Raw genomic sequence first — 21,086 nt, forward strand, 5'->3', positions numbered from 1 at the left:
AAATTTTATTTCATTTATTTATTCTTCTTTGATTATTTTTTAAAGCGGGAAGATACTATTTAAATTTTTCAATAATGTTTTACTTTTTTTTGTAATTTTTTTAAGTGAAAAATGTGTTATTTTCTATTTTAAATTATATTTTGTGAAGAAGTTGCTAATGTGAGGCTTAAAGTAGCCAATCGGGGAAGTTGGGAGGATTTATGTGTTGGATGTTTATTCGTGATTGGAGGTGAAAGTATTGGTCCTTTTTAATTAGAGTCGCGGTATTTCTTTTCTTATGAGCTGGGTGTATTTAATTTCTTTATTGCTTTTATTTTTCTAAGGGGAAGATTTAATATAAAATATACTATCTTTTATTTTAAATGATATTTTTTGAGAAGGGTGTTGTTATTTAGATTAGCCGATTGAGGAAGCTGGGTGGATTTCTGTCTTTAATTAGAGTCGCGGTATTACTTTTTTATAAGCTGGGTATGTCTAATTTCTCTATTTATTTTATTTAACTATTTATAATGTTCAATAAATAAATAAACAATTTTATCGAACATTTTCATATTTAATTAACTTTTTAAGAATAAATGCATAAGTATAAGAAACAAAAGTTGGATTAAAAGCACTTTGAAAACGTGCGACACGAAAAAAAACAAAANACGAAAAAAAAAAAAAAAAAAAAACATGCACGGAACAGCAAAAAGCGCTTCAATCTAATCCTCTGATTTCAAACATTTTCCCCTACATAATTTTCCCTACACAGGTACCTTTCTTACCGGGACCTTTTTTACCGTACTTTTTTTTCCGGTACCTTTTTTTCCGGGACCTTTTTTTCCGTACCTTTTTTTTCCTAGAATCGATAATAATATGCTTTTTTCAGTGTTTTTTTTTTTTTTTTTTTTTTGTTTTTTTTTTTATTTTTTTTACATAATTTATTTTTAGAGTAATACTTTATTACAATTTTATTTTCCTATAATTAATATTCTAATCGATGCTAATGTATTAGATGTTTAAACTGCTTATTGCATTTTTGTGTCCAAAAGTATTCTTACATTAATTAGGATTTAATTTTGATTGCACACAGATTATTTATTTGTATTATTTTTTTAAATAACTTCGTAACTATGAAAAATTTTTTTACATTCTTTTTTTTAATTGCTCTGTAAATTCCTTTAGTCTTATTTACCCTTTCATGGATTCATTGCAATTATCAGATCTGATATTAAGTTAAAGATGAATGTGAAGTTCTTTTTAAGTTTGATATTATTGCTGCTACTGAATTCAAGTACAAAAATTCCAGTATGTTTTATTTAAAATGACTGAAAATATGAATCTTACTTTGCATTTCTTTTTGTAAATATTGTTTTTTATTGTAAAATTTTTTTTTGTTCAGAACTTCATTTTCAACAGCAGCTTATTTTATTTGTTTATAAGGGTGAGTCAACATGGGTACCACTGTAAAAAAGTTTCAAGACTGAACTTATTTTCTGACCAATTAACTCGGTCTGTTATTAAGCAGAATATGTCAGAAAATTATAGATCCCCCACCATGAGAATGGTCTATGTATTATGTAATTAACTTGATTATTTTTTCTAAATTTTGCTTTTTATTTTATTTTATTAACTTATTTCTTACAACAAACAAATCAAAAATTACAGATAAACCTTGTATATCTTTTTACTCTTATTGCTAAATTCTAAATTTTTCATAGAGCCACTGATACCTCTATCTTTCACTGCATTATTAATATTTTCGCCTAAATCATTTTTTATGAAATAATCTTAGTTTAACTTTGCCCTGCATTTCAAAATATTGAGAAAAATAATTTAAACTCATGTAGATTCTGATTTAAAAATACAAATATTATTTACACAAGCTAAGTCAATAACACTCAATATAAAAATAACAATATTTTAAAAAGTTTCATAAGGAAAAAAATTTTTTTATTTTGAAAATTAATTTAAAAAATGAAATGGAAATATATATTGAATGAAGGTCTAAATTCAATAATCTGGATCCTTCCTTAAGACTGATTTCAGTCCTCAGGACGGGTACAGCTCTATCCATCCTCGGAAGTTCCTACCTGGGTTTAACCCCATAATTATCTGACACCACCTGCCTCCGATTAACTACCCTCCTATCAGCTCAAGATCGACTGCCGCATTAAAATTTTAGGCGTGTGCGCCAGAATAGCGAAATAAAGCCAAATCTAGATGGATGAAACTGATGGCCGCCTTCTTATGAATCACTTGTAAAATAGTCGTCTTCAATGATTTGTAGTTACAAAAATTTTGCAGCTAAGAACATGCGAAAAAAATGGCGATGCCGAATAAAAACAAATACCAGTACATAAAAAATATTTCTTAATGTGTGTGTGTGTGTTTTTTTAAAATTTAGAACTGCAATGTAAAAATTATTTTGACAATTAAAAATTTTGTTTATACATTTCTAATATGAATAATTATTAATTTTATAGGATGGTCGAATTCTGCTAATAAACTTTGTGAAAGTTTTCATGAATATTTTTTTTGAATTTAAAGAATTAATTTTTAAAAATTTTAATGTTGAAGTTATAAATGTTGTTGATAGAGGATAAAAAATTAATCCGATGAAAACTATTGTAATTTATCATTTCTTAATAATGTGAATATTTATCTTTATCAATTGAATATTTTTATTTTCCGTTTAAAAAATGACAATTTCGATATAAATCTAGATAAATTAAACTGCAACAAGAAGAGAAAAATACTATACATAAAGCTGCTTAAATTTTATTTATTTCCCACCATTTTATTTTTCACTTTAAAAATTCGAAACAAATAAAATTTACTGTCAAGAAAATAATATTTAATGTCAAGACAAGCCATTAAAAAGAGTTTTTTATTTCGGAAAAAAATTTTATGCTTTTTTCCTTGATATGATATTTGCTTTGGAATTTTAATGAAAAAAAATAATCCCGTGTCATGATTGTTTAGTCATATATAATTGGATGACGTTGTGAATACATATATTTACATGTCATTCTGATCAGAAGTTTCAATAGCCAAATATTCCAAATTGAATCTTTTTTTAAATATTGTCATATTTTAGGACCTTGCACACACTAGAGTAACGCAACTTTATTTTTACCTCGACGTTAAAGATATAACTGTGAATATTTTTTTTAATAGTGACTTTTTTAAAAGGCGAGCACATTTGATGCATAAAGGCCTAAAATTTCATCCAATTTCTATATCACGTGTTGAAAACTTTCGATTTGAAACCAATAAGTTATTTCATTTTTTTTAACAATATATTAACCAGATTCAAGAAGTTTTATAAAATTGACACTTCATGACTTGTTTTATTACTACTTTATACTTTTTATGATTACTTTATTTATTTAATTTTAAGTTAGATGCTTCCATTGCACATAAGTGATATATGTGCCAGTATTATAAACTTTAAAATCAATATAACAATACAGATATTTACCAAAATTGTCTGAAAAATTAAGTTAAAAAATAACAGTAATAATTAATAACTTTATTAATTGAATCAGCTCCAAATGTTATTACTTCTTTTTAATTTTGATATATCATTTTATATCATATGTCATATGGTAACCAAATTATATATAGACAGAGCAATATTTTCATCAAAGTCTTAATTTTATATTAAATCCATTTTTTGATGTTATCAAACCTACGAAATACAATTTTCAGTGTCTCACTTAATTCCATCATACCCGTCGTTCTATATACCGGATAATAATAATAATCTGAATCAAAATATTTTGGTTTTATTTGATGACCTATATTCTTAATAGCTACTTTTAATTTTTTTTCTTTGAAAGACAATATCAATAGAACTCTTTTGGCTTTAAGATTGTTGTTTTTATTATTTAATTAACTTAAATAACGAATGAGGCATGTTGTTTTATCATCAATTTTCAAATTCATCATATCCAATTTTAAAAGTTCTATAATTAATTTGTTTTTGTTTAGTTTAAGTAAAATGATAAAACTATATTATTTAGTCAATCAAAAATTTATTTAAGTAAATTTTTTAGAATTTTAAAATGTATGTACGAAAAACAAGTTATTTCTTAAAAATAATTTCTGAAAGCTAAAAATATGCAAAAATGATATTAATCATAAAAGTATACATAAAAAATTATAGTTTATTTTAAGATTCTGACTGAAATAGAAAAAAGAAGTCCCTGGGCAAAGGAGAACAGGCGATATTTTAAATTAAAAATTTTATTACATTAAATTAAGAAAGACCTTAAGCACAAAAATATACTTCCTCTGAATAAACATTTTTAGTGTTAACGAATTTGGATTTTTAATCCTTAAAATATCACAATATACTACTATCATAATGTTGAAGTGATCGCCATGTCAAAAACATTGCTCCAATTGTTTAGTCAAAGTTCCAGTCCTTTTATTTTCATTTTCTTTTATTTTTTTCATTTTTCGGTGTATCTGGAACTATTTAGGCTGATAAAAAATTCCACTAATTGTAAAACTCTTTCTCCAAAAATTTCATGCAAAACATACTATTATAGATAAGTCATTATTATTTATTATTTAATTTATGCTAGGAAAAGTTTTGTACTGTAAAGTATAAAAAATTTCATGTCATTTTAAATGATGAAATTTCAAGAAAAAAAATTTGAACAAAAGCGTCTGAATTGTTACTGAGGACAGAAATTTTGAAAGATATCGGGCTTTGGAAATATTCCCAAACTATTTTGCCGATTTTGCGTAAGTGTTTTTTTTTCTTCCTTATTTAATAATATAGTTTAAAATACGATGAATACTTGCATATTTTACTCTTCTATACATTTGTGACTATGTATTATTAATTAAAATTAAGTAATTATATTTATTCTCACAAAGTTATATTTTCTATTAAATCTTCTTTGTATAAACGAGTATTACAACTGTGTGTACAATTTTTTTCAACATATTAACAACAGTCAACATATTACTTTCAAACCATTAAAATTGAAACGTAATGAGATTTCAATTACTAAAATCAAAGTTGTGTAGGGTGTTTCGCTTTGCTTTCATTTTATAAACATAGCATTTATATAAAAAGTATTGCATACTCTAGGTTAAGAGCTTTAATTCACAGGAAGTAATGCCTACAAAATTGTATATTATAGATATGTTATTAAATTAAAAACTTAAGTTAGTTTATTCTCTAGTTTTTATTTATTAATTTTAAGTGAATGAGCGGCAAAGAATATTTTTGCTTGGGCTTAGAAATTAGCTTATATAAATCTTGAACGACTTTTTTCCACTTCAAATAATAGTTTCATAGTTTGAAAAATGACACATTTTGGATTCTCCTAAGATTATTTGTACACTTTATTAGCTTTTAAGTATAACTCTGTAACTACTTGTGCACACTCAATTATTATAAAACTTGTTCATGAGAAAATTGATGTTATGCACATAAAAAATGTATAATACATACTTAATTATTTCTCTAATTTAAATGGCAAAACTATGAAACAGATATATTTAATCGTAACAATATATACAACCATACAACTAATTTGAAAATATTAAATCGGACAATCGGGCGGGACTTGGCATCGCCCCCCCCCCAGTCAAAAAAAAAGTTGGCACACCACTGATTATTTATCTTGTTCAAATGTATTCTTAATATAAAAAGTAAATAATCTCTCTTCTTTACAGTGGTAATTTATCTTTCCTGAAAATTAAAATTGCATCAATATTGTTTTATAATAAATATTCTACAACAATCATGTTTACTAATTAATTACAATTATATTTTTTTCTATGTAATTCTGTACACTGATAATGTTTTTAAAACACAATATTTTACTGTCAAATTTAAACAAAGTCATATTGTATAAAATTGAGTAGTTTAAAAAATTAACTAATATTAAAAGTCTAGTAAATTATTGTTCCCAAAAATTTGATTGAACTTATATTTTTAAAATATTAATCTTATTAACTGTGTTTTATCTTAGTTAATTTTAAAAATAGTATGGTGTATGTAGACTGTTTCAAAAAATAAAATGACGTGATCTTTTTTTTCTTTGATGGACTACGAGGCCTGAACTGCTTGAAACTTTTTGAATTTATAAAATCAGATCATGTTTTTTTTAATTCCTTTTTAGCGCATGCGCAGCATAAAAGAACTACTTGAAATACTCATATCTTGCACGGTTTTTTGCAATTTTTTTTAATACATTTGTAATTAATTTTAAATTGCAACAAAAAGTTTGTTTAATTCCATTGAATATTTAAGTTATAACAAAAAACCATAAAACAAATAATTAGCTTTTTTTTAATAAAAAAATCATCATATCTCGAGTAATATTTACGCTAGGTTTACGATATGTTATGCAGTTACTTAAACAACAACTTAAGTAATTGGTACAAGTTCCAAGCTTATTTCTTGATTTTCTGGCATAGGGTGTTAAAAAACTTGCAATTTTTCATTACTTATTATAGGTTTCTAAAACCTCTGAAAGGTATAAATTTTATTTTTATTTAATTTTAAATTATATCCATTCTTTTCTTTTTCTCGAAATTTTCATTTTGGATGCGAGTACTAACACTTGATTTCATGTCAAAAGGTACAAAAACTGAAACATTTTAATAAAACAATGATTTGATGCTGTTAAAAGTTAATATTTGTATCGAAATGTTTTAAAATATAAACGGTTCAATTTCACATTTAACAACAAATTTAAACATTTTAACAACAATTTAACAACAAATTTAAACATTTTAACAACAATTTAACAACAAATTTAAACATTTAGTAATTTTAACAGTTATATGATAGAAAGTTATATTTATAAATTTTTAACAAATAAAATTAAATCTTAAAAAAATGTGCTGAAAAGAGTAACGAGAATTTTAAAAACAAAATCTTTTTTTTAATCGATTTTTAGGAAAAAAACAAAACTAAAATGATTCAGATAGATGTATAGGACTTGTTAAATGAAGTGATAGTGTAATGAACCATCAAGTAATTAACAAAAAATTGCTGTTTTATGCTCTACACCCGTTTCCTTTTCTGATACAAGACCAAGCTGTCTTGTTCTTCAATTCCCCATGAAAATAATAGTCATGTTTCAGGATTTTTTTTCTCCAAATTTTGAAAAAATATATCCATCTTGATTGATAAAAATACTATATTGACAACACGTGGTGGTATAATCTTTAGGGGTTGCTAAAGAGATGTTTCATTCGCCAAATACTTGGCGATGGACATCTGTTAAAATTCAAAAGTCCCCACTTCAAAGATCTATTCATAACAATACATTTTCCCCTTTGACACATTGATGGATCATATCTATTGTTATGACCCTCTACCCCACCTTCAGGTTGGAAAATCCTAGGATGGACAGAGCACAGCCCCTCAGGACTGAAGAGTGGCACCCACGTGAGCCAGATACTTAATAAGCTTATTTTCAAGATTAATATTCATTTTTTATCTGAAAATAGTTATTCTAATCATCAACTCGAGAAAGAAAGACATATTTGAAAAATTTTAATTGTTTCCCTAGGTCTTTCAAAGTCATGTGCAAAATTTTAAATATATTTTTAGAGAACTAAGAAATATTGAGATAAAGGAAAAAAACATTGTTTGATTTTTTTTAATTTTTCAATTCAAACTGTAGCCTTTTTTCCTCAGAAAATTGTAGTTATGCATTTAATAATAATAATTATTATTAGTGATAAAAATAAACTTATACATAATTATTCATTTAAAGAATGCTAAGGTATTTACCCGTTTTATAAAATACAATGCCCTTTTTTAAACTTGCTGCCCTTTTTTTTAAACTATAGTGCCCTTTTCAATTCAATGAACTTACTAAAAAATTTTTTAAAAAAAAGCAGATGTATAACCTCATTTTATTAGAAACATAATTTTATAAAACTCAACATTCGTTAAATATAATGTTTTATTCGAATCTCTTTGCTAAATTACGAGTAAATTTTCAGATCACTTAAAAAGAAACATCGTATTTAATAATTGAAAAAAAGATTAACTTTCGGCTCTCGGCGGAAACAATATTAATGAAATTTTACGCTACGCATGCGTAAGTTCCTCGTACGTTAATCACATTTAAATATTTCTACACTAAAGCATTTATCACTGAATCATTTTTTAAAAAGTATTTAATTTTATTTTATCTCGTCTTCTACTAAATAAAAACAGTTAAAATTTTAATTTTGCTGTAGAAAAATACTTGGGGTTATATGGTATATAAAAATTTATACCTCATAATTCAAAAATTTTTCATCCACCATTAAATAAATTAATAAATAATTATTAAAAATTTTTGTTTGAGTGAAATTATCTTTCAGTAGATGGGTTTTATAAGTGAGTGAAAGTTTGCTCATTTAATTATTAAGATATTACTAAAAACACAACAGGGGAAATTAACATTAAGGGAACCAAAATTTCATCCACTCTCCAAACCAAAACTATTGGGGTCACAATTTCCAGGTATATTTTGCAGGTCTAGAATCCAAATATACGTAAAAATAATTTATGTTTATTCATGTTTGAGGTTACCCGTAGAAACCATTAAGATTGCGTACGTGAAAATCCAACCATTAGAAAGAAAGTTATTCAGGTTTTTTTTTGCACACTATGCAATGCGCAAAAAAGAATGTAAAACGAAGCACACTGAATAACTTATTAGTAGTTCAAGGGAGTGAACTTAAATATGCTAATCAATTAGTGCAGGCTATATTTAGAGTAACGAAATCATACACTAAAACGTATTTTTTCTGAATTTCTTATAAAATTATGTACTTCTGAATACAAATGTGCATAGTTCATTGACTTTAACTTCTTTTTTTTTAAATTATTAAAATGTATTAATAGCATTTAGTATAACTAAATACGATTAATAAGATTTCTTAATGCGTATCCTTTTCTATGTCACGTACAAAGATTAAAACTAAAATCTTCCATCATACTGCAAGTTCAATCAAAATATAGAGTCAATGATACCGTATATCTTGCGACTACTCATATTTTATGCTAGCCACCTGCAATTACCAGTTGATTGAACTACACGAAATTGTCACTGCGCGATACTACAAAGAAGTAGTTAATAATTGGTATTCAAAAATGCATTCAAAAAAACGATTTTTGAAAAATATCTCAAGTTAAAAAAAAAATTAAACAAATTTGAGTTTAAAAACAAAAAAAGAAAAAATAATCATAAAATATTAACTAAATTGCATTAGACATAACTTAAGTATTGTAAGCAATACTTGATTTCTTCTTAACTCGTAACATGTAGATTAAATGTATGACTTAGGTTCATGATAAATTACGTATGCATTATGTTCTTTGAACTGTTTTCCTTCGAATCTTTAATTCAATAGTAAAGTTAAAAATTGTATTTTACAGATGGAATCTGGACACCCAAAACTTCAAAAACAGAATCGACTGAAAGAGCTGACTTCATAAATCATTTTTCTGAACCTCCTTCTTTGCAGCATATTGCAGTAGTGTCGATTGCAATTGGGCTATGGATGGCGCCTGATATAAGGAATGAAATGNAAACTTCCTCTTTAGGAGGTGTAAAAGTGTTTATTTTTGTGACAGATTTTTTAAATATTTTTTTTTTTATTTATAGAAGGAGCAAAAACGATTCCTTACATCATGAAACTTTTTCTCGCTTTCTTAACAGGTATGATTCAGATTTGTGAATTGAGGTAAAAGGGAGAGGATACTGAGTGCGACTTATTTCTTAAGGAGGGGTTTTTAATGTAAAATGTTTTTATTTATTTATGAAAGATACGTTTTATTTTATGTAATTTTTTGAAAAAGGGACTGAAATTATTTCTCGCATTATGAAAGTTTTTCTCGCTATTTTAACAGATATGATTCTGATTCCCTAATTGAGGCAAAGGTAATGGGGCAGACCTTCTTGCTCGAACCTTCTCCGGACAAAACTTCGCGAGAGCAAAGATTCGTGTGAACATAACTTCGACAGGACAAAACTTCAAGTAGTCAAATTCTGAAATTAATGATTAGCAATAAATTATAATTAATTTATGCATTGATTTTAACAGAAAAAATTTATCTGTTATATAATTTTAATAAATTCAAATTCATAATTGTATTAGAATAATCCCGATAAGTAACTAACATTAAGCGTTATTTATAATTTATTATTGAAATGGAACAGTAACTATGATATTTCTGTTTTTAATACAGTTAAACTATAGAATAAAGCAAAATTATTTATTGCACATTTCATGTTCTTTTTCGTTCCATTTTTTTACTCGGATTTTGCTAACAAATTTGACTTCTATATCAATATTACTTGAATTTTTTTACGTAATCAAATGCCAGATTATAATTTGCTTAATTTTATTCTACATATTGCAAATAGTTTTTTAATAAACTAGTTTTACTAGCTATTATTAATTTTTTCTACTTAAGATTAAATAATAAATTACACAATCAAATACTAAGCGACTCATTAAATAAAATATATTAAAATCAAATTCAATGGTAATTAATTGATTTAAATTAAATGAACTTTAACTTTGAAAGGAATCTTAATTTCCTATTCAAAGTTAATTTTTTTGAATTCCATGATTTTTAGTTTAATTACTTTACTATTTTTCTCATGCTTAATTTGCAAAAAAAAAATTTTTTTCCACAGTCAAATAATAATTAATTTTCTGACAATTTGCCATGAAAAGATTTTCCCCAGGCCCTCTTCTCAAAAGCAGTCAGGATGAATGTCATTTTACCAATAAGTATTGTTGTTTTGGAATTCTGCAATAGAAAAAGTAGATAAGAAACCATTCATTTGATAGTAAGTAAGGTGTGGTTATTCAAGGAAGTCAACAATTCACATCGGACATTGATGAATGGGCAACATATGCACTGCATGCATATGCAAGAATGAACTGCTCTGAAATGTACGGGGATTAATCTTATGAGTTCAAGGATCCTCAAGAAAAGAAATATAGTTTAGTGTATTCAGAGTAGGTGTTTAAAACTGTAAGGATGGAAAGTTATGGTATTGCAAATGATAATGGTAAGTACTTATAACCATTCTATATATAGTTAACTGAATTATAATAAAATACTCATAAATAATTTTTAATGTGAAGATTTATTTTCCGTAATAAAATTTACTGAAATGTATTTTGCGAATTAAATAAGTATTTCCTTATTAACTTTTGAAAAAGAGCTTTTTTCGTTTTTTTTTTCCATATAAATCTGAGATGTTGTTTCTCTCTTAGGAAGTATATCAAAAATTTCATAAATAAAAACTCATTACATGTGTGTTTAAATATACTAGTATTGCATATAGACTCGTGCAAAGCATGTCATTATTAAAACACTACAATGAATCTAATAATTTTTTCTAACTATTATAATATACTAATATTATACCTGATATGATAAATATTCTATATTTATTGTCTAATTAATCCTATCGTCGAATTCAGTATTAGTTTTTGTGCTGATTTAGTATTTATCATTAAAGCAATTTTTTTGTTTAATTATTTATTATTAATTTCGTTGTTTTAACATCGTGATTTATATTTCTTTTTTTTTTATCTATTAATCCATCTTATTTATAATTAGTTTTTTTTATTATGTTACAGAAAATCTTGACTTATATCATTTTTATTATTTTTTCCGGGTTTTTTTCTTCTGTTCTTGCAAACGTTCATGAATTGATGAAGTACGATTTTACTTCGATACAATGTAGATTATTGGGTAGTATTTTTACTATTCTTTAGAATGACTTAGTTTTTGAAAAGTTGCTTTTTTATTTATTAGTTTGTTTATTTTTTATTAATAATTTCGCCGCTTATTTTTTGTAATCTTGCAACTTTGTTTCATATTTTGGGATAATTTATTTCATTTTTTAACAAAGACTAAAATACTACGATAAAGATAATATATATATATAATATCCTTTATTCGTTTTTTTGCTTGTACTTTGATTTGTCAGTTTCTTTTTAGGGTGATTTGATATTTGGTGATAAAAATGGTAGACGGAAAAAAAGGTTCCTGGAAAAAAAGGTACGGAAAAAAGGGTCCCTGAAAAAAAAGGTCCCGGTAAAAAAGGTACCTCCATAGGGAAAATCTGTAGGGATATTTCCCCTCTCGCTTTCTGGACAGCATGAATGCTTCTCGCTGTTTCAATGAATATTCTTTTTATCTGTAATAATTTAGATTAGATCATTGAGGTAGGGGGGACTTATGGGCTGGTTGTATTACGCTTTTTTTAAAAAAAAAAATTATTTCATTTATTTATTCTTCTTTGATTATTTTTTAAAGCGGGAAGATACTATTTATATTTTTCAATAATGTTTTACTTTTTTTTTGTAATTTTTAAGTGAAAAATGTGTTATTTTCTATTTTAAATTATATTTTGTGAAGAAGTTGCTAATGTGAGGCTTAAAGTTGCCAATCGGGGAAGTTGGGAGGATTTATGCGTTGGATGTTTATTCGTGATTGGAGGTGGAAGTATTGGTCCTTTTTAATTAGAGTCGCGATATTTCTTTTCTTATGAGCTGGGTGTATTTAATTTCTTTTTTGTTTTTATTTTTCTAAGGGGAAGATTATTTTTTGAAAAGGGTGTTGTTATTCAGATTAGCCGATTGAGGAAGGTGGGCGGATTTCTGTGTCGGATGCTTATTCTTTAATTGAGGTGAAAGGAAAGTATTTGTCTTTTTTTAATTAGAGTCGCGGTATTTCTTTTTTATAAGCTGGGTATGTTTAATTTCTCTATTTATTTTATTTATTTATTTATTATGTTCAATAAATAAATAAACAATTTTATTGAGCATTTTCATATTTAATTAACTTTTTAAGAATAAATGCATGAGTAAGAAACAAAAGTTGGATTAAAAGCACTTTGAAAGCGCGCGACACGAAAAAAAACAAAAAAAAACATGCACTGAACAGCAAAAAGCGCTTCAATCTAATCTTCTCATTTCAAATATTTTCCCCTACAGAATTTTCCCTACACAGGTACCTTTTTTTCTGGGACCTTTTTTTCCGTACCTTTTTTTCCTAGAATCGATTAAAAAAAAAGCCTTTTTTAAAGTTTTTTTTTTACATAATTTATTTTTATAGTAATACTTTATTACAATTTTATTTTCCTGTAATTAATATTCTAATCGATGCTAATGTATTAGATGTTTAAACTGTTTATTGCATTTTTGCGTTCAAAAATATTCTTACATTAATTAGGATTTAATTTTGATTGCACACAGATTATTTATTTGTATTATTTTTTTAAATAACTTCATAACTATAAAAATTATTTTTACATATTTTTTTTAATNAAGTGGGGGTGTAGTTCTATTTATAGCAGCGCAATGCAAAGCATCGTACTTCGGGAAAGCGTATATATACGCCTACGGCAGTTAACACATCGTCTGGCCGAGACGTATATATACGCCCGCTGCAGTTAAGGGGTTAATTGCTCTGTAAATTCCTTTAGCCTTATTTACCCTTTCATGGATTCATTGCAATTATCAGATCTGATATTAAGTTAAAGATGAATGTGAAGTTCTTTATAAGTTTGATATTATTGCTGCTACTGAATTAAAGTACAAAAATTCCAGTATGTTTTATTTAAAATGACTGAAAATATGAATTTTACTTTGCATTTTTTTTTTGTAAATATTGTTTTTTATTGTAAAAATTTTTTTTGTTCAGAACTTCATTTTCAACAGCAGCTTATTTTATTTGTTTGTAATGGTGAGTCAACATGGGTACCACTGTAAAAAAAAATTCAAGACTGAACTTATTTTCTGACCAATTAACCCGGTCTGTTATTAAGCAGAATATTTCAGAAAATTATAGATCCCCCACCATGAGAATGGTCTATGTATTATGTAATTAACTTCATTATTTTTTCTAAATTTTGCTTTTTATTTTATTTTATTAACTTATTTCTTACAACGAACAAATAAAAAATTACAGATAAACCTTGTATATCTTTTTACTCTAATTACTAAATTCTAAATTTTTCATAGAGTCACTGATACCTCTATCTTTCACTGCATCATTAATGTTTTCGCCTAAATAATTTTTTTAAAACATAATCTTCGTTTAACTTTGCCCTGCATTTCAAAATATTGAGAAAAATAATTTAAACTCAAGTAGATTCTGATTTAAAAATACAAATATTATTTACACAAGTTAAGTCAATAACACTCAATATAAAAATAACAATATTTAAAAAAAAGAAGCAATTATTTTTTCTATTTATTTTAACTGAATTTTTTTTCTGAAAAATTAATTTAAAAAATAAAATAGAAATATATATTGAATGAAGGTCTAAATTCAATAATCTGGATCCTTCCTTAAGACTGATTTCAGTCCTCAGGACTGAAGAGTGGCACCCACGTGAGCCAGATACTTAATAAGTTTATTTTCAAGATTAATATTAATTTTTTTTATCTGAAAATAGTTATTCTAATCATCAACTCGAGAAAGAAAGACATATTTGAAAAATTTTAGTTGTTTCCCTAGGTCTTTTAAAGGCATGTGCAAAATTTTAAATATATTTTTAGAGAACTAAGAAATATTGAGATAAAGGAAAAAAACATTGTTTGATTTTTTTTAGTTTTTCAATTCAAACTGTAGCCTTTTTCCTCAGAAAATTGTAGTTCTGCATTTGATAATAATAATTATTATTAGTGATAAAAATAAGCTTATACATAATTATTCATTTAAATTATGCAAAGAATGCTAAGGTATTTGCCCGTTTTATAAAATACAATGCCCTTTTTTAAACTTGCTGCCCTTTTTTTAAACCATAGTGCCCTTTTCAATTCAATGAACTTACTAAAAATTTTTAAAAAAAAAAAGCAGATGTATGACCTTATTTTATTCGAAACATAATTTTATAAAACTCAACATTCGTTAAATATAATGTTTTATTCGAATGTCTTTGCTAAATTACGAGTAAATTTTCAGATCACTTAAAAAGAAACATCGTATTTCATAATTAAAAAAAAAGATTAACTTTCGGCGGAAACAATATTAATGAAATTTTACGCCACGCATGCGTAAATTCCTCATACGTTAACCACATTTAAATATTTCTACACTAAATCATTTTGTAAAAAGTATTTAATTTTATTTTATCTCGTCTTCTACTAAATAAAAACAGTTAAAATTTTAATTTTGCTATAGAAAAATACTTGGGGTTATATGGTGTATAAAAATTTATACCTCATAATTCAAAATTTTTTCATCCACAATTAAATTAATTAATAAATAATTATTAAAAATTTTTGCTTAAGTGAAATTATCTTTCAGTAGATGGGTTTCATAAGTGAGTGAAAGTTTGCTCATTTAATTATTAAGATATTACTAAAAACACAACAGGGAAAATTAATATTAAGGGGAACAAAATTTCATCCACTCTCCAAACCAAAACTATTAGGGTCACAATTTCCAAATCGCAACTACCCCCTATATTTTGCAGGTCTAGAATCCAAATATATGTAAAAATAATTTATGTTTATTCATGTTTGAGGTTACCCGTAGAAACCATTAAGATTGCATACGTGAAAATCCAACCATTAGGAAGAAAGTTATTTAGGTTTTTTTTTTCTTTTTTTTTGCACACTATGCAATGCGCAAAAAATAATGTAAAACGAATCATACTGAATAACTTATTAGTAGTTCAAGGGAGTGAACTTAAATATGCTATTCAATTAGTGCAGGCTATATTTATAGTGACGAAATCAGACACTAAAACGTATTTTTTCTGAATTTCTTAAAAAATCATGTACTTCTGAATACAAATGCGCATAGTTCATTGAATTCAATTTCTTTTTTTTTTTTAAATTATTAAGATGTATTAATAGCCTTTAGTCTAACTAAATACGATTAATAAGATTTCTTAATGCTTATCACTCTTATTGAAATGTTCATAGCTAAAAACTAAAATCTTTCATCATACTGCAAGTTCAAACAAAATATAGATGTCTTACTTATCAATATATGACAACTCATGTTTTGTGCCACCTGCAAATACCAGTTGATTGAACTACACGAAATTACCATTGCGCGATACCACAAAGAAGTAATTAATAATTGGTATTCAATAATGTATTCAATAACCGATTCTTGAAAAATATCTTAAGTTAAAAAAAGTATACAAAGTTGTGTTTAAAAGCAAAAAATTGCTAAAGTGCATTAGACATAGCCTAAGTATTGTAAACAATGCTTCATTTCTCCTTAACTAGTAACATGTAGATTAAATGTATGACCTAGGATCGTGATTAATTATGTATGCATTACGTTCTTTGAACTGTTTTCATTCGAATCTTTAGTTCAAAACTAAATTTCGAATTGTATTTTACAGGTGGCGTCAGTAAGGAAAAAAGATCTGGAAGCTGGACACAAACTTTTAAAACAGAATCGACTGAAATCGACTTCATAAACAATTTTCCTGAACCTCCTTCTCTGCAGCATATTGCAGTAGTGTCGATTGCAATTGGGCTATGGACGGCGCCTGACATAAGGAATGAAATGACATCTTCTTTCTTATCTTCTTTCTCAAACTATAGCGGATATACGGCTGAGTTGGAGAGAAGAATATTAAAAAAATTGTCCAATAGCTCTTTACCCTCATCGCTGAAGACCGAAATCTCATACGTCATTCGACCCATTAAGTTGCAGTTGCATAAATTGTTTCGTATTTACCGTAAGTGGACAAGAAATCTCTGTGAGTATTACATGAAGCGTGGTACAATTTATTGGACAGTTGAGGGAACAGTTGATACAGTGAAATTACTTACGGAACTATTCGATCATGGCAGCTTGAGAAATTTAGATATTTGTGATGTGTATAGAACAGTCTGCTGTCACTTTTTAGGGGAATATGCTTCAATTTTGTGGGAGAAAGTTCCAGAACAATTTAGAAACAACCTTAGAATGCACTGCGGTAATTTGTCAATATATTGGACATGTGTCTTCGAGAATAATTTAGGGTGTTTACTAACTAGACTACTAGATTTTGAAAACATATACGATGATAAGTTTAGTATTGATATAAATATGATTGCTTGCTCGATTCAAAGTGGTAACATAGTTGCCCTCAAGTATTTCTGGAAGAAATTGTCGGAGCAGGAGAAAAACGATCATTTGAGTAAGTGGCTTTTGCAAGCTACTCGATATCTACGTTTTCTAGATCAAGACCCTTCCGACTCTCCGTTTTCCGTCAATTTTTGTTATTTAGATGTTTTATGTTTTTTATTATCTCATGTCCATCGTAAAACTCAAATAACCGAATTTTTTCGGAATCTTTCTCACGTAATAGTGCTTTTGTTCGACAGTTGGCCATGTCAAAGAATATTTTTGTCCATTTTTTTTAAGGTATTGGATGATCTTCAAGAAGACATTTATTCACTTATAATGCTGCAAATTAGTTCTAAGATGAGTAAAATGGGAAATGAAATGAAGATTTTTAAAGAAATATGGAGTGCCAGTCCATTAAGTCTGAGACAATCCTTTCTGAAAAATAAATTTTTTTGCCGCGAAGTGTTATTGCAGTTGCTGAAATTAGAAAATCTGAACATGGCTGTTAGGATATTAAATGATGCTTCCAAAGAAGAGATTAAACTATTTATCTGCTATATGTTTGGTCGGCCTGAATTTCGTCATGCTATTTACCCAAGCAATCTGAATTTGCTTCATGTGTTATTATCAAAATCTACCTTGCCACCAGAATGTTATCCCCATAAAATCAACCTTACAGAGCAAAGAGAGCAAGATAGACTGATAATATCATGGCTTATTAGATTTAGCGATTGGCATATTTGTATTGAATGGATATGCGATGGCAACATCCAAGCAGCTGAGTCCTTCTTAAGATGGGTTTATCAATCGGTGCGAATCGAAACATTTAAGAAAACAATATCATCTCCACATGTTATCTATTTGACATTAATATTTTTATCCAATTATGAGCGTGTGGACCAGTTTCTGAATTGGTATTTCCAGACGGGAGAGGAAATTCAACAATTTAAAGCAGACTTTTTACGAGTAAGTGGTAATTACTTTTTCAAGCGATTCATAGACATGCCATTCATTTTATCAAAAAGAGAAGGCGATGTGTTGCAAAAATTTATAAAATATAACTTGTCTTCTCTTGAAAACGTTGCAGAATTTCGACTTATTTGTCGTAGTTGCATAGAGTATGCACTGGGTAAAAGTTTTCTTGAAAGTGCCACCCTACTTTTGAATGCATCTTTCGATAATATCAATGAAGTAAAGCGATACAAAAACGAACTGATATTATCTGAGAAAGGAATTAAAAGGGATCTAATCTTAAAGCAATCACTAACTGATGCTGACTGGAATCATGTGAAGGAAATTGTCACGTGGTCGTCGCCTCTATCCCTAAATACAGTCACAGAATTAAAGTCACTAATTCTGGAGCAGAAGACTGGTCACTCTTTCCAAGATGAATTGAATCCACAGATATTAGCTCTGCTTGATTTACTGGAGAATGTTGTTGTTTTTGCGATCGAAAGCGAATGCATATAAAATCATATTCTCTGTCATATCACTATCAAACCATTAATTGTCTCATAATAAATATGTAACTCCATTTTTTAGTGTTAGTTGTTTAATGTTAATGAAACAATATCCGCTATATATTATTTGCCACAACTTCAATAATTAATTTAATTGTCAGAACATTATTTTTTTATTGTCGTTATACCTGAAGAAAAATCAGCAGTTTTACGTGATTTATTTTTCCTCACTATTCACAAAAACAGTCACCAGGAAGATATATATATATACAGTCCCAGGCCAAATTATTAGACGTACTAAAAGATTGTACGTAAAATCTTAATTATATACCGCTTTATTTTTTTACATGACTGAAACCGGTTTGCACTTGTTTACGTTCGTGTATCAATGGGTTAAACTAGACGATATATAATATAAATTCGATGATTGGATAAATTAGATAATATAAATATGGAATCCTTATTATATCAGGTATTATATTCGTATATTATAATAATTAGGTAAAATTATTAGATACACTGAAGTTTTTTAATAATTACATGTTTTGCACGTGTTTATATGCTATACTTTTATATTTAAACATACATGTAACGGGTTTTTATTAAGGAGACTTTTTATATAGTTCCTATTTGTATTTATTTTTAACGTATTGCATTACAATGTTAACCAATTGATGCACGATCGCAAACAAGTGCAGGCAGGTTACATCTGCGTAAAAACAATAAAGTTGTATATTCCTTCTAATTTAAAAAAATATTAAAGCTTCGCTATCAAATTCTTTATTTAAAATACATTTTATGTTCAATTATTAAATGGATCAATCTGTAGTTACAAAATGCAGTATATAAACAGTGTTAAGTGATATGCATCGCTTCAGTTAGTTTTCCAACTTATGGTAGCATTTTAAAAGTTAATAGTTTATAACAGATGAGTTTAAAGTAAAGAAATTTGGTCACCACTTTTAACTTTTTTAAAGTAAATCATAGTTCTCTCTATTTTTAAACTAATTAATTGTCTCATAATAGTATAAAGAGAAGTTTTACTCAGGTTGTTTCGTTAATTCATAGGATATTATTCATAGTTGCTTTAATATTTGATGCTGCAATTTGTTCCATGCAAATAAATCCGCTATTTCACACATTTGCAATAGATATTACAAAGTGCTATGGAATTTTAAAAGAAAATAATTCTTAGTTTTATTACAAAATGGATTATTCATTTTGTGCTATTATTACCTTTTGTTACAATCAGTTAAAATTTATTTTTGTGACAATCAATGCGTGCTAGTAATAATAATAAGAAAAAAAACCAGGTGGTTTGAGTAACTTTATTAAATTCTATAACGTAGGATATTTAAAAAAGACAAACTAAATTGTTAAAAATTATTGGATAGAATTTTTTTGGAATATTTCCCTGGGATCAATAAAAGTATTTTGAATCGTTAGAATTAATTGATGATATAACTTAACCCAGAATTAAAATGAGTCAGAAATTAATTAGATATTTTGTTTCTGTACATATTATTTTATGTATCTGTAGTAAAATAAATTGCTTAATTTTTTGCAGGAAAACTGGGTTCATTCTGGAATTGGATGCCTATTATTGTACAGTTATTGTACGAAGTTATTATACAGTTTTTATGTATTTGCTTGTATTTTGGGTTTGTTACATGGAAATAAAATAATACTCTTTTCTTAAGGTCATGTTTTATTTTAAATTTTAAGCATTTTACTCTTGCGAAAATTCTTGCTTTATTTATTTAAAATTATAGAAATTGATGCGTTATTTACAGGAACCCAGTATTTTTTTTTTTTAAAAAATTCTTTGATATATCTTGTTTATCTATTATTGAATATGAATAATATTGAATAAAATAGAAAGTTATTGAATAAAAAGTTATCTAATATTGAATAGAAAAATAATGACTGGGTTGTGGGTTTGTTTCTATCAAGAACAGCTAATAGTAGGTTTAGTATATGGGTCATTCTCACGAAAACACCCATTTTTCAGTTCATAAAATCCCAAAAAAGTAAAGTGAATAAATAGCTCTGATACTTTTTATATTAATAGAAATATGTAATGGCATTATAAAGAAAGTATATATCCTATAAATTATACTTAATATTTAAATTAATTAATTTTTCAAATAATTAATTTATAATTAATTAATTTATAATAAATTAATTTTTAATTAATTAATTTATAATAATTAATAATTAATTAATTAATTTAATAAATAAATTAATTAATTTAATAAATTAATTTATTAATTTTTTAATTTATTTTTCAAATTAATTAATAAGTAAATTAATTATTTTCACTATTTAAAAAGTGAGGGAATGACACTAATAGTGAGGGAATGATATTTTATTTTAATACATGTTTTTATCTAAGTTACATCTACCTAAAGTTTGAAAATGATAACATACTAAGTATATCTAATATTTATTATAATTTAGTCTTATATATTTAATAGTTTTTACAGGTTTGGGAAATAAAATTGGCTGGCACGATTGAACAAAAAAAAATTTAATAATATACTCATCTTGAATCA

At 26.4% G+C, this 21,086-nt stretch overlaps 1 protein-coding gene across 5 annotated transcripts in view; it reads left to right on the forward strand.

The window, feature by feature from the left end:
- The window catches only part of LOC122272142 (uncharacterized), a 21,639-nt gene extending 1,394 nt beyond the window's left edge, over positions 1 to 20,245 (forward strand). Inside the window, exons 2-3 of one of the 5 annotated variants that reach the window (XM_043055386.2) lie at positions 16,356 to 18,037; positions 20,099 to 20,245. In XM_043055386.2, the coding sequence (XP_042911320.1) occupies positions 16,356 to 18,037; positions 20,099 to 20,230 (1,814 nt within the window). In that variant the 3' untranslated portion in view covers positions 20,231 to 20,245. Of the gene's footprint in view, positions 1 to 10,879; positions 11,043 to 11,983; positions 12,028 to 16,355; positions 18,606 to 20,098 lie in introns of those variants that run through there. The other 4 variants (XM_043055387.2, XM_043055383.2, XM_043055382.2 and 1 more) reach the window with 4 other exon arrangements.
- The last annotated feature ends 841 nt before the right edge of the window (positions 20,246 to 21,086 follow it).

Source organism: Parasteatoda tepidariorum, chromosome 5 (genome assembly GCF_043381705.1).
Source record: "Parasteatoda tepidariorum isolate YZ-2023 chromosome 5, CAS_Ptep_4.0, whole genome shotgun sequence".
Lineage (NCBI taxonomy): Eukaryota > Metazoa > Arthropoda > Arachnida > Araneae > Theridiidae > Parasteatoda > Parasteatoda tepidariorum.